Source organism: Symphalangus syndactylus, chromosome 18, assembly GCF_028878055.3.
Source record: "Symphalangus syndactylus isolate Jambi chromosome 18, NHGRI_mSymSyn1-v2.1_pri, whole genome shotgun sequence".
NCBI classification, from domain to species: Eukaryota; Metazoa; Chordata; class Mammalia; order Primates; family Hylobatidae; genus Symphalangus; species Symphalangus syndactylus.
In genome coordinates, this window is record NC_072440.2 from 95,774,135 (window position 1) to 95,789,389 (window position 15,255).

General features: G+C 40.3%; 1 protein-coding gene across 3 annotated transcripts in view; it reads left to right on the top strand.

Annotated features, from left to right (window-relative positions):
- The window catches only part of CYRIA (CYFIP related Rac1 interactor A), a 110,800-nt gene that overhangs the window by 82,697 nt on the left and 12,848 nt on the right, over positions 1-15,255 (top strand). For all 3 annotated transcript variants that reach the window (XM_055251861.2, XM_055251862.2, XM_055251863.2), the window contains exons 4-5: positions 11,866-11,987; positions 13,542-13,647. In XM_055251861.2, the coding sequence (XP_055107836.1) occupies positions 11,866-11,987; positions 13,542-13,647 (228 nt within the window). The remainder of the gene's footprint in view (positions 1-11,865; positions 11,988-13,541; positions 13,648-15,255) is intronic.

Genomic DNA, 15,255 nt, shown 5'->3' on the forward strand with positions numbered 1-15,255 from the left:
CTGTCTACCACAGCAGGCCTGGCATGCTGGGCCCTAGAGGGCACCTTCCCAATGCTCCTCCCCTCCCTCAGTCATAGATGATCACGCTTCACCCTTAGGTAAGACTGAGAGTGTAGGAGCATTTCTCTTGTGTATCTTCCCCTACCCAGAGGGTTTCTTTTTTAAAATCTTTTTTCCTTTCTTGTTCTCAACTTCTTTTGTTAGCACTTGGTGAAGGTTCATGGAAGAGACTTTGCGGGTTGACATAGACTGTCCTTCTGCCTGGAGCTCCCAGGGACTCTTAGCTTTCATGACACTTCACACTCTTCCTTTTACAGTATGTGAAAATGTCAGCTATATTCTTGTTACCTGCATTTATGGCAGCTTTCTCCTCTTACCATTTCCCTGTCAAACTTGAAATCACCGTGGTCTCACATCTCCTAGGAAAGTCTTGTCACCTTATGGATTATAATTCATTAAGGACTTTTGCAACCTCAACTTTCTTATAGTTGAAAATAACAAGGATTTTGTAGAGTATATAACTTGTTCTCTTGTTAGGGTGAGAGCAATACTGTTTGTGAATTTTACATCTCTTTAAAAATATGAAAATGTGTTACATATTTATATATAAATGTGTTACAGATATTTATCTAAATTAACATTATTTTGTATCATCAAATATATAGTATGTATAGATATTTCTCTGATTTTCTCAAATGGCATTTAATAGGGTTTTTTTACTCTAATCAGAATTGAAATGAATTCACACAATATATTGGATTATGTTTCTTTTCTTTTTTATTATGGTAAGAAGACCTACCATGAGATCTACCCTCTGATCAGATTTTAAGTGTATAATACAGTATTTTTAACTATAGGCAAGTTGTTGTAGAATAGATTTCTAGAACTTATTTATCTTGCATAATGGAAACTTTATACCCATTGATTAGCAACTACTCATTTTCCCTTCCCCATGCCCAGGAAACCACCATACCACTCTCTGTTTCTATGAGTTTGACTCCTTGAAATACCTCATGTAAGTGGAATCATGCAGTTTGAGTTCTGCTGTTACTTGTTTATTTTGCTTAGCATAATATCCTCAAGGTTCATTCATGTTGTTGCATATGGCAAGATTTCCTTCTTTTTTTAAGACTGAATAATATTGCATTGTATGTATAGTCTACATTTCCTTTATCTGTTTATTTTAAATGGAAACAACTCAACACTTTTGGCTCAATTTTTCACGTTATCATAAAAGGGGTATTCTCGTGCTAAGCTTCTGATAGTTGTGGTGTGAATAGCTGCAAGTTTACATTCTACTGGAGGAGGCAGACGTGATGACCAACATCAATAATGCAATATTGGTAAATGCTGTAGCAGGGACACGACCTGAGCTCTAGGATTCATAGGAGAGAATAACTAATTTCATCTGAGAAAAGATAGAAGAGACAGTTGCAGAAGGACAATCCTGGGAAGATTTCCAAGAAAGGGTGAAATAGTAGCTTCAATGATGCCATATTTTACATCTTCCTTTCTGAGAAACTTTCTTAGCTTCCACTTAGGTTGTTCCTGAAAAAAGTCTCTACATTTAATGCCATTTAGCTATCACTGCATGATGACTTTTATTATACTGTTTTACTAAATTATTACTCATAGTTTGTAACTTTCACTTTAGGATGTCAGTCTTATTTTATTAATTACTTCATCCCCCACATCACCTGTCACTGTGGCAGGCATATAACAAGTACCCAATAAATGCTTTCTGAATCTAATGATCCTGTCCTCACCCTCCTAAGGTCCTTGAGGACAGGAACTTTATCACTGAATCCATATCTCCCAAAAGTGTCTGGCATCATTGGCACTTAATAGGCTGTATTAGTCCATTTTCATGCTGCTGATAAAGACATACCCGAGATTGGGCAATTTGCAAAAGAAAAAAGTTTGATGGACTTACAGTTCCACTTGGCTAGGGAAGCCTCACAATTATGACAGAAGGCAAGGAGGAGCAAGTCATATCTCTTACACGGATGGCAGCAGGCAAAGAGAGAGAGCTTGTGCAGGGGAACTGCTCTTTACAAAACCATCAGATCTCATGAGACTTATTCACTATCACAAGAAGAGCCTAGGAAAGACTTACCCCCATGATTTAATTACCTCCCACTAGGTCCCTCTCACAACACGTGGGAATTCAAGATGAGATTTGGGTGGGGACACAGCCAAATCATATCATTCTGCCTCTGGCCCTTCCCAAATCTCATGTCCTCACATTTCAAAATCAATCATGCCTTCCCGACAGTCCCCCAAAGTCTTAACTCATTTCAGCATTAACTAAAAAGTCCAAAGACCAAAGTCTCATCTGGGACAAGGCAAGTCCCTTCCACCTATGAGCCTGTAAAATCAAAAGCAAGTTAGTTACTTCCTAGATACAATGGGGGTACAGGCATTGGGTAAATACAGTTCCAAATGGGAGAAATTGGCCAAAACAGAGGGGCTACCACATGATCTCTTTTGACTCCGTGTCTCACATCCAGGTCACACTGATGCAAGAGGTGGGCTCCCATGGCCTTGGGCATCTCTGCGCCTTTGGCTTTGCAGGGTATAGCACCCTTCCTGGCTACTTTCACAGGCTGGTTTTGAGTGTCTGTGGCTTTTCCAGGCACACAGTGTAAGCTCTTGGTGGATCTACCATTCTGGGGTCTGGAGGATGGTGGCCGTCTTCTCACAGCTTCACTAGGCAGCACCCCAGTAGGGACTCTGTGTGGGGGTGCCCATCCCACATTTCACTTCTGCACTGCCCTAGCAGAGATTCTCCATGAATGCCCCACCCCTGCAGCAAATTTCTGCCTGGACATCCAGGCAGATTTCATACACATCTTCTGAAATCTAGAGATTCCCAAACCTCAGTTTTTTGATTTCTGTGTACCTGCAGACTCAGCACCACATGTGAACCACCATGGCTTGGGACTTGCACCCTCTGAAGCCACAGCCTGAGCTGTACCTTGGTCCCTTTTAGTCACAGCTAGAGCAACTGGGATGCAGGGAACCAAGTCCCTAGACTGCACACAGCAGAGGGACCATGGGCCTGGCCCACAAAACCATTTTTTCCTCCTAGGCTTCCAGGCCTGTGATGGGAAAGTTCTCTGACATGCCCTGGAGGCATTTTCCCCATTGTTGTCTTGGCGATTAACATTTGGCTCTTAGTAACTTATGCATATTTCTGCAGCCCTCTTGAATTTCTTCTCAGACAATGGGATTTTCTTTTCTATCACGTTGTCAGGCTGCACATTTTCCATACTTTTATGCTGTGTTTTCCATTTAAAACTGAATGTCTTTAGCAGCTCCCAAGTCACATCTTGAATGGTTTACTGCTTAGAATTTCTTCCACCAGATACCCTAAATCATCTTTCTCAAGTTCAAAGTTCCATAAATCTCTGGGGCAGGGGCAAAATGCTTCCAGCCTTTTTGCTAAAACATAACAAGAGTCACCTTTGCTCCAGTTCCCAACAAGTTTTTCATCTCCACCTGAGACCACCTCAGCCTGGATTTCATTGTCCATATCATTATCAGCATTTTGGTCAAAGCTATTCAACAAGTCTCTAGGGAGTTCTAAACTTTTCCACATTTTCCTGTCTTCTGAGTCCTCCAAACTGTTCCAACCTCTGTCTGTTATCCAGTTCCAAAGTTGCTTCCACATTTTCAGGTATTTTTTCAGCTGAGCTCCACTGTACTGGTACCAATTTACTGTATTAGTTCATTTTCACGAGCTACTGATAAAGACATACCTGAGACTGGGCAATTTACAAAAGAAAGAGGTTTAATGGACTTACAGTTCCACATGGCTAGAGAGGCCTCACAATTATGGCAGAAGACAAAGAGGAGCAAGTCACTTCTTACGTGGATGGCAGCAGACAAAGAGAAAGAGCTTGTGCAGGGGAACTCCTCTTTATAAAACCATCAGATCTCATGAGACTTATTCATTATCACAAGAATAGCATGGGAAAGACTTGCTCCCATGATTCAATTATCTCCCACTGGGTGCCTCCCACAACACGTGGGAAATCAAATTGAGATTTGGGTGGGGACACAGTCAAACCATATCATAGGTGCTCAATAAATATGCTTCATTGATTTTCCTATTATCTCATAACATTCTACTCTCTGTTTTCAATTCTGGATTTTATCTTTCTCTCATACTTTGGCTGGGTACTACTTTGGAAATATAGAATATTTGATCAGTGTGTTAGAATTAACTGCAGGGAGAAGTCAGTCTGTTAGTGTCAAGAATCAGTCATCCGGTGGTTAATCACCAACTGTCTGAGACACTGTCAGGGATCAAGCCTTGGTAGTTTTCTTCTGCAAATGTATGTTTGTATACTCATTGTTGTACACATCCCTGAAGGGAGAATTTAGATGGCATCTTATGCTTATATTATTCTGTGTCTTATCCAGTGTCCAGCCTAGGTCTGGGCATGAAATGTAAGCTGAGGAACACTGGCTTTGATTGACAGTTACCAGTGAAGAAACTATATGCAGAACATCTCTTGCATTCCTCAGGCAGAAACAGCAGCAGTGGGGTGTGGGTTCTTAGTGTGGCAGGGGGCCTGGAGGGATGAAATATAGCACATAAATATAGGGACATTGGAAGAACATGATCTCTTGTTCAAGAAGCATATAATTTTGTTGAGGAGATAAGATGTAAGCACATGGAAGAGACAGTAGTGCAGGTAGTAGGGAAGAAGTCTGTAACAGAGCAGAGAGTAAGTGATATGCTAGCCAGAAGTACAGGTTCTATATTGGACTAAAGAAATGTTTCTTAGAAGACAGTGGCTGAAAAAAATGGTTTTCTTGCAAGACAAACTCACATTAATTAACATAATAGGAATGCCAAGATCAGTAATGGATGTGGTGGGGGCTGGGGTGTAAAGAAAGAAATTCTGAAGTCTTCAAATCATTGTACTCTTAAAAATACTCTGGCTATGTTGACCTATTCAGAATATAGACTCCTACTCTTTAAAACAAAGGTGTTGAGTCAAATCCGCCTATCATCTGGGATTGTTGCTGTTGTTGCTAACTCAGACCACTCCCTGCCACTATTGGTTTCTTCTTTCCTCTGTTCTTCTCTGCTGCCCCTCCCATCTGCTAAGCTGTTCAGAGGAGGCTTGATAATCTTGGAAGAAGAGGGGAAGTATCAGATGTCTTTTGGTCTAGTATCCTCACTTTACAAAAGAAAACAAACAAACAAAAACAGAACATACCTGGGAAGCAGTTTTTTGATGGCAATACAAAGATTCCGTGACAAAAAAAAATTCATTTTTTGGCACTTTTGCTTTTTAAATGCTTTAAATCTATTCCATCATCTTCATTATGACCCTGCAGGTAGGGAGGAGACAGGCTATTCTTAGCTTCCCTCTCTTTTAACAAGAATGAATCTGGACCCAGAGAGATTACTTGGCTAGCCCTGAGGTCTAACATTGAGTGGCAGTGAAACCTGGTCTCAAAAATGCCATCCTTGGACTGCTCCCACCACAGGGCCACTGCATTTGAAGAAAATAGACAGCCTGCAGGAACTTTGACCCTCCTACTCTTTTCAGTCCTACTGTGATTGTTCCATAGAAAAGGGCTTCGTGCCCTGGTGTAAGATGACTAATGTCCTCTAACATTAGTAAATATGCCAGCCCTGTCACACATATTTTCTGGCAGACCTTTGCAATTTTATTCTGTTTTCATAAGCAGTTAGTATTGTGCTATAAATCACTTCCATTTTACATCCCCCAATATTAATAATAGATAATTATTTATGCTTCTTAGTTTATCCTGAAGGGGAAAGAGATTGGAGGAGAGAGGAAGTGGGTGGGAAAGAAGGGAAGAATTTAATTTACAGCTTTGGCGAATCCATTTTGCTGTACTTTTTTTCAGTGTTTATACAACAGTCATGGGGCACAGAGATAGCTATATATCCTGTTGATGAAATGCCAGGGCATCTTTCAAAACCAAAGACATCTCTATGTAAATGGTGTTTTCTACTCACATTATCTTAGGTTAGTTTGATTCTCTGTCAAATTGTCCATACAGTCCTAAATGGGTTGTTAGGAAAATGTGTATATGTTCCTGGTGCATTTGAAGACAGTGTAAGTCTTTGGCCGACTTATAAAAATTAGAATACATGGATTTGATAGCCCTTCTCCAGAGCAAGCCCTGCTGTTGTGCCCTGTGGCAGGTTCACCAAAGACCTTCCCAACAAACAAAGCACATAGCCACCTTCTTCTCCATTAGCATCAAGGAGTGCCATGCATTGGTGTAAATAAATATCACTCTTCTCCACAATGAAATCTTCCACGCTGCCTCAGGTGACAGGAAAGTATTGACAGTTAATATTCACCATCATTAACAAATTGAGCCCCTGCAAACAAAACTAATCCTGTTTAACTATCTTAATGTATAAGGTACTTATGCTATTGCAAATTCTAGACACTTGGAATTTAGTGAGTTCTTGACAACAAATGTATATGTGTGCAAGGTCGCAGGGCACATGATACATTTTCAAACTTTCACAGTAGCAAGTCCAGAACAGGACTTTAAATCATCCCCCCAGATAATGTCCTGGATACACTTATTCCAGGGCTCCTGGAAGTATTGGTTTCTGAAACTGCCCGTGTAAATCACAGAGATTTTTAATAGCTTTATTGTTAGACAGGAGTAACCCCAGCTTTATGTAACCATTCTCCTCAATTTCCGTGAAATAATTGGCAATGGTTAGAAGCTTAGAATGTGGTTCTTAGAAGGAACATTACCAAAGAAAACACTGGCTGCAACTAGAAATAAGGACCCATTTTCACCAGTAACATTGTTGGTGTGTGTGTGGTGGGGAGTGTTTGTACCTTTCTTTGACTAAAGGTCAGTCTTTGTGTTAAAAATAGAAAAGCCAAGCACACACAGTTCAGAGTTCCTGTTCACTCAGCAGATGCTTTAAGGGGTTGCTGATAGCTTAAATTTAGTAACCTTTTCAATCACTAGTTCTTCAGGGTTCCTTTCAAGATGTCTTTCCATGACATCTGAAAACACAATAAATTTCAAAAACGTGCTCACCACTTGAATCTGAATATCGAGAAGGCCAAGTGTAGACTCCAAAGCTTCTCAAAGGGATTTTCCAGATGGCAAAATGATAACAGCTTTCAGATTAAAAAAGTAAACGTGAGTGCAGTTTTTCACTGTGTCAGACTCAACAAATACCCTATTAGTATGTTAACCACACTGATGAGACATCCAGGCCATAGATCAATAATGGATGATTTGAGAACATGGATGTTAATGAAAGAGTGGATGGCCAATTTGACTGTAGGTAAATACCTACATCTTAATGGTAACCAGGAGAGATGTAACTATACAAAAGCCATTTGACTGCAGTGAGCTATGATGATACCACTGCACTCTAGCCTGGGTGACAGAGCCAGACCTTGTCATTTAAAAAAATAAAATAAAGTCATTTTGGGAGTAGAGACAGAGGAGAGGATCTAAACGTAATAAGACCTTTACTTACTACACTGCTTTCAAGTACCCAGCATTCTATCCCACCTTACCAATTTCTTCGTGTATTCATTGATTCATCACACGTTTATTGCTTGTCTCCAATGGCCTTCTCAAAAGATCTTAGAATTCAAAGACAAGCAGAAGAAAAATCACAAAACAGTATGAGTAGTATATTCAAATTATTTGTTCAACTGTTTGTTCAGCAAATTTTTCTTGAGCATCTACTATGTGCCAGGCCCTGTGCCAGACCCTAGAAATATAATGTCAAGTGAAACAAATATGACCAGAGTCCTACAGTCGAATGGATAAGATTTTCATTAATTAGTTCTGACTGTATGATCATTTAGCTGGGGGGTGAAAATAGAATGAATCATGGACTTCCATAGGGATTTAGGCCAATGTCCCATGTCACTGTGTGTCACACAGTTCTTTTCCCATTTGAAAAGACAGACAGACAGAAGACAGACAGACAGACTAGAGCTTCTCCCAGTTGTCACTCTTCCTTGAAAGCTGACACCACTTGTGATTTGAGTCCCCTGAGAATCTTATGGCACTCTGGCCCAGAAGGCAGGAACTGTGCTGCCCGTCTAATTATAGCTGGAAGAGGTGACTTCAGTTTCATGACAGGAAAGAAGGAAGAAATTGGACATCCAATAAAACCAACAAAATTTTGGATGAAAATGAGGCAACATATTTCTAAGCCTGGATGAAAGATGGAAATGATGGAGTGGCTTTCTCCTACCGCATCCCACCACTGCTAAACCACATGAGAACTATCTCTAATAGGACACCAGGAAATCTGCCAAAAGAAACAGTTTCTTAGAGAGGGAGGCTGAGGACTGAGGGTCCTGTCTTATAGATCACCCCAGCTGCCAGGAGAGAATTACTGTAGGATGGAAGGTATTTGTTTACCACAGCCCCCGAAATCTGCCTCCTCTGGGAGAGAAGTGGTACCAGCCCCCTGGTTACTGATGCAACTCTGTGGTCATATAAATATCAATGCTGATTTGTTGAAAGGGTCCCTTTACCTGGGATGGAGAGCACAGTTTGTTTGTCTCTAGTGCCAGTACCTTTTTCAGGCCACCCTATCAGAAAGTCTTATTTTTGAAACAGTTAAGAAAGGCCTCTATTTTTAAAGACTGACTTGAAATCTTTCTTTTTTTCTGTTTAAGTAATCATCAACAGGATTTTTTAAAAAAATTTTCCAGCTCTCCTCTCTGGCCCACTTAGTTTTAATTCTGTTTTGTCTAAAACTTATCAAGTGGTGACTTGCTAGGGTGGAGCCAGGTGACAGCTGGGATTAGAAGGCTTTCTATTCTGGCCTCAGAGTGCCTTCTTCTTTCCCATACTATTTTATAAATATATTCAAATAGTCTTAGCCCTGAGAATCTTGGTCACTGACTATCTTGCTTTTCTTCTTCTCCAAATACATACATCTCTAGGAAACTGTCTTTGTTTAGCTTATGATTTTTCAAAAGGAGAAAGGATTTGAATAGTCAGTGTTTTATTTTTATTTGTTTTCTAGGCTCGTTGCTTTGCATTTTTTCTTATGTTTTCTTCCCTGACACTTTCCTGACACTTTCCTTACTCAGAAACTGCCAGCCTTACCCTGGAATTCTATTCTACCAGAACACTTTCTCTAGTTATGGGCTTCCTAGCTTGTGGATTTTTAGGTTTCTGTTTAAGACACTTGCATCACTTTGAGAAAAGTTTGAGAAAGCAGAAAAAGGTAAAATACAAAGTGATTAATATTGTGAGTAACATCGTATCTGAAAAAACTTACCAAATGTTTTTGGGAAACACTGATAGGCCATAAAAACCTAAAAATGTTCAGGTTGAATACCCTTATCCAAAAATGCTTAGGACCAGAAGTGTTTCAGATTTGGGTTTTTTTTTTTTTCTGATTTTGAAATAGTTGCATTATAGTTACCAGCTAAGCAGCCCAAATCCAACATGCTGAAATGCAAAATACTCCAGTGAGAATTTTCCTTGTGCACCCTGTGGGCATTTAAAAACATTTCAGATGGAGCATTTCAGATTTTTGGATATAGGAAGCTCAACCTGTAATAAATGTCTTTTTCCCTTACTGTCTCCAGTAGATTCTGTTTTCTAACCTAGCAGGTTTATTTGTTTGTTTGTTTGTTTCCCAGCCTTGCTTTCTCCAGCTGCCAAGCCTTTTTCCAAGCCGTGCGCTCTTCGTGAATATACTCCATTTCACCTTCCATTGCCCCAGCTCAAGTCCTATCCCTTACATGTAACTGTTTCCACTCTTTCCAGACCACATTCATCTCTTTCTCTGAGTCCTGGTGCACAGGCATTCTAGTACCTCCTTACCTCCTAGTTGAAATGGTTTCATTCTTTGAATGTATAGTTTGCAAAGTTTCTGGATAACCTATGAGGACCTATGATCTTTTCTTCAAAGAGAATTGCCATGGCACTGATGATTGTCACTCTTCATTTCTTAGGAAATTCTACCAGTTTCTCCGGTCTTAGGCAGGACCTGGTGAGTCACCTAGTCTAAAAATCTCCATGGGCCTCAGTCATGGAGAGTTTAGGTAACTGAAGCAGGAGCAGCCACCCCGCCTCAGTTCCTCCCCGATCTCAGCATTTCTGAACACCAAGTCAGCATAGCCAGTGCCCCACTTCACCATCACTTATGTTGTGGATTGTGTCTTGTTTTTTTGTTTCGTTGTTTTTTTTTTTTTTTTTTTTTTTCTTTTTGAGATGATGTCTCGCTCTGTTGCCAGGCTGGAGTGCAGTGACATGATCTCAGTTCACTGCAACCTCTGCCCCCAGGATTCAAGCAATTCTCCTGCCTCAGCCTCCCAAGTAGCTGAGACTACAGGCACACACCACCACACCCAGCTAATTTTTGTATTTTTAGTAGAGACGGGGTTTCACCATGTTGGCTAGGATGGCCTCGATCTCCTGACCTCATGATCTGCCTGCCTCGACCTCCCAAAGTGCTGGGATTACAAGCGTGAGCCACTGCGCCCGGCCCTGTCTTTTTTTTACCCCCAGAGAACCACTGGTAAACAACCCTCTTGCAGGATCAGCCCCTTGTACTCCCGTGAAGATTAGTTAAAACTGAGATTTGATCTGGGGAGGGTTAGACCACGTGTAAACTTGGCCTTCACCCTCTGTTAGTGAGGTCTGCTGCAAGCATGCAGTGCCTCACGATCTGGATATTTGAAAACAGAGTTTTATAAGATAACATCTGTCCCCTCTCCATGAGCAGTGCCTTTGTTTTAGATGGAGAGATGAACTTCCCTACTAGGCCAGGGAGATAACCTATTGCATAGGAATTGCAAGATAAATAAAACCCAATCTTTACTACCTCTCCACCACCACCCACCAGCTCCCATGAAATGCTCGTGGGAACAAGAATGCATACTAGCTCCAGGAAAGTAATCAAGTGAGAATTCACTGAAGAGCTCGAGGGTGCTTCTGTGACTGTTAGAATATTGTTTTCATTATGGAAGCTTCAGTGTGTCACTTGTTTTTGTGGGTAACAGTCATGGTCAAGACCAAAGATAAACAGAACATTTGTCTTTAAAATGAACTCCCTGCACGTCTTTGCCAAACCTCCTGAACATGAGATCAGGTTCAATGAGAAGTGCTTTCCACATACCCATGTGTTCAGGTATGATATGCCTCTGTCATGGTTTGAAGGATTTTAGTTATCCAGTTTTTAAGCATATTTTAAAATATAGAAATATAAGGCAGACTGTTTTTCCCATCTACACTCAGATTCACAGATTTTCAATCAAAGCAGAAATATTCAGTTGCTTCTCCTTAAAAAAGCAGATGCAATACAGAGTTTCAGTTTTACAAGATGAAAAGAGTCACGGAGATGGAGTGTGGCGATGGTTGTACAACATTATGAATGTGTTTAATATCAATGAACAGTACACTTAAAAGTGGCTAAGATGGTGAATTTTATGTTATGTGTATTTAACTACAATAAAAATAGTAATTGAAAAAGTACTAAAATAATAAAAAGACCAAAAAATGTGGACTCAAAAAGACAATGCTTATTCTTTCTATCAGCCAGTGCACTGTTTTACATAGCAGGTGTGCAAAAAAATTGTTCCACATAAATAAATAAGTGCCTATAATGATTTCCGTATGCTTGTTTTATGACTATAAGAAGATCATTGACTATTTTAAACTGAGTAATGGGCAGAAGTTTTGTCAGTTTTCCCTTCCTAGCATCCTAGCAGCTTATTAGGTTGAAGAGTAAATAGCAGAGCAGCAGAATATGATAGGATTGTCAAGCAGGTAAAACTGAATATCCATCCTCCTCCCAAGCTATTTGTAAACACCAGCACTCTGTCTCTCGGTTTCCCTGTTTCTTAGATGCTCAGCCTACAGAAGGAGAGAGAGAAATCTGGAACCAGATCAGCGCCGTCCTTCAGGATTCTGAGAGCATCCTTGCAGACCTGCAGGCTTACAAAGGCGCGGGCCCAGAGATCCGAGACGTATGTCAATGATCACGCTGAACTGACAACACCCGAGGAGGGGAGGGAAAACCACACATGCACACGGACACACGCAAGATTAAGTAATAGCTATAGTATTTCCTAGAGTACCAGAAAGAACAAGGAGGGTAATGTGTCCTTAAAAACAAAATGCATGGGCTGGGTGCAGTGGCTCACGCCTGTAATCCCAGCACTTTGGGAGGCTGAGGGGGGTGGATCACCTGAGGTCAGGAGTTCAAGACCAGGCTGGCCAACATGGTGAAACCCAGACTCAACTAAAAATACAAAAAAAAATTAGCTGGGCATGGTGGCAGGTGCCTGTAATCCCAGCTACTTTGGGAGGCTGAGGCAGGAGAAGCACTTGAACCCGGGAGGCAGAGGTTGCAGTCAGCTGAGGTTGCACATCGCACCATTGCACTCCAGCCTGGGCAACAAGAGTGAAATTCTGTCTCAAAAAAAAAAAAAAAAAAAAAAAAAAAAAGAAGAAGCATGAATCGCCCCTTTTATTCTAATGCATTAATCTGCTAGATTAATAGTACCCATTCTCTTCTCAAACACACAAGTGATATTGCAGGACTCACATTTCAACAATAACTTGTCAATATATTATTTCATTTAAGAGAAACAATGTAAAGTCTGTGAACAACAGTTGAAATATGAACCATGAAGTCTGGGTGGACATGTACTTTCTGTCATTTGGTAATTACTCAGGCAGGTTCCACCAGTGTGATACACAACAGCCAAAACCACCTTGCTTTCAGTTTGTCATCTCAAATGTCTTATGAGATTTTCTAAAATTAACAGAAAACAAAACAACAACAAAAACAGAAAGTAAAATCACCACTTTGACTTTTGCAACTTCACAATACCTTAAAAGCAAGAAACTTCACGCTCTTTTTATTTGAACGCATTAGTTTTGTGGCAATACCAACACATACATATATGCATGCAAATACACACATACACACACACACATACGCACACATGCACACAGTACTTCCACTGCCCCCATCCTTCTGAAAAGAACACCACCACCATCATAATCCTCAAGTTGCTGAAACTCAGACAAGGCGGAGTTTCTAAGAAAGTAACAGTCCAGTAAGAGGTGGTTTTTCTACTTAGGGGTCACCATTTAATTTAGACAATTTAGGTAACGTGACAAACTGGCAGGAATGCAATACCTATTAAAGATAAAGGAAATATCTACAGAATGTGCACTTTATAATGAGCACTAATTCCACTTTGGAGGGGTCTAATGGTGATGGAGAAGGCTGAGTTTCTTCCAATTTAGGTGTGAATTTTTTGTATTCAAGATAACAGAAACAAGTCAGATGACACAGGACGTAATTGTAGAGCCATTTGCTGTATGTTCAAGTGTTAAAATTTCCATTCATAATGAGCATGTAGGAGGACCGTCCGATGAACTGGTGTTGATTTAAGTAGTATACATCAGCAAAATATAGCAGGGATTGTATTTTAAACTAAATCATAGGGCATTTTAATGTGGAGCTTACCACTTCTTTTTAAACAATCAGCTCTACTGTGTTTTTGTAGGCAATTCAAAATCCCAATGACATTCAGCTTCAAGAAAAAGCTTGGAATGCGGTGTGCCCTCTTGTTGTAAGGCTAAAGAGATTTTACGAGTTTTCCATTAGACTAGGTGAGTATGTGTTTGTAGTTTTTGTGGCCCACATACGGAGTTCTGTTTTGGTGTTTGAGTAGGTAGTGGGAACAGTGTGGCATATTGGAAAATGTCCCACATCCATCCACTGTGTCAAATGAGAGGCCATTTATGAGCAACAACTCTTGTCATTTTCATTTCTGTCAATGCACCACAAAGTTTCTTCCCCTGAAGTTATTGGCACATTTAGTGTGTCTCTACTAGTGAGTATCTTCTTGGTCCTGTTCTCATCTGTGTCCAACTCTTAATAGTTTTACTGTGGGCTGATCACATTTCTAAATAACAGAGAATTTAAAAGATAACAGGTTACCTGCTCACCCAACAAAGAACTTGCTTGTCTGGAGTCATATGATAAATTTAATAGAGTAAAATACAAGAAAAACAAATGTAACATTATTTCCTTAAGCTTTAAAAAAGTGTGCAAGTACAGGATGGCTTTGTAGATGTTGAGTAATGCCAAATCTGGTTGGAAATAGGATCAATGTGACCAGCAATATGACAGAATCACTCCCCAGGGCAGAGGCTTCATTGGTTAATACAGTATATCTTGAATGAGGAAGGCACGTTCTACTCTACTTTTGCCATAAAATGGGTGCCACAGATTAAGAGGAAAACAGAGGACTTGAAATACCTTTGAGGAGTAATGACCATGATGTTGAGAGGACTAGAAGTTAAGACCAAGGATAGTACTTGAATGAACCAAACCAGTTTTCCAAGAAGAGAGGGTTTCTGACGACTCTCAGATAGAAGAGAGTAAAAGAGAACATAGACTTCTTTCTATATTTCCTCAAAGGGTAGACCCAGTGAATGGAAATTCTGAGGAGCCAAATTTTTGCTCAACAGAAGGAAAACAATTCCGTACGAGAGCAGGCCAAGGTAGAACTGGCTGCCTCAGAAGAGAGTGTATTCTTACAGATGGAAATATCTCAAAAAGGCCAGAGACATCCGTGTAGAAATGCTATAAAAGTTACGTAAGAACTATATAGAGCAGATGTCCGCAAACTTTTCTGTAAAGGGCCAAATCGTAAATATTTTAGAGTTGTGGGCCGTCCTGTCTTTTTTGCAACTACTCGCCTCTGCCACTCTCATGTAAAGGCAGCCCTAGTCATTACACAACAGAATGAGCATGTCTGTGTTTTAATAAAACTTGTGTTTATTTACAAAACACAAATAATGGACCAGATTTGGCTGATGGGTCATACCTTGCCAATCCCTGCTTTAGAGGATTGGTTAAATGACTCTGTGCTATTAGAAATATATTGAAGAACAAGCTATAAGGGAATGTTTAGAAACAGACAAGTGGGAGTGGTGAAACTGTTGCAAGAAAAATAATGGAGGTAGATAGGGCAATGGGTTCATAGAAAAATATTCTTGGGATTAGGTTAGAGTGTAGATGCAGAGAAAAGTCCAATAGGGGCAGAGGTCTTTCCCTGCAAAGCCGGTCATCTAACCCATGTGTTTAGGGCACTGTTACATCTCATCCTGAATCATGAATGGCTGTCTCATGCACATGGCCCGAAAACACATATTTGTGGTTTCCTAACAGTGTCAGAAATTGAGATTACTAAATATGTCCAGGTCCAGCTG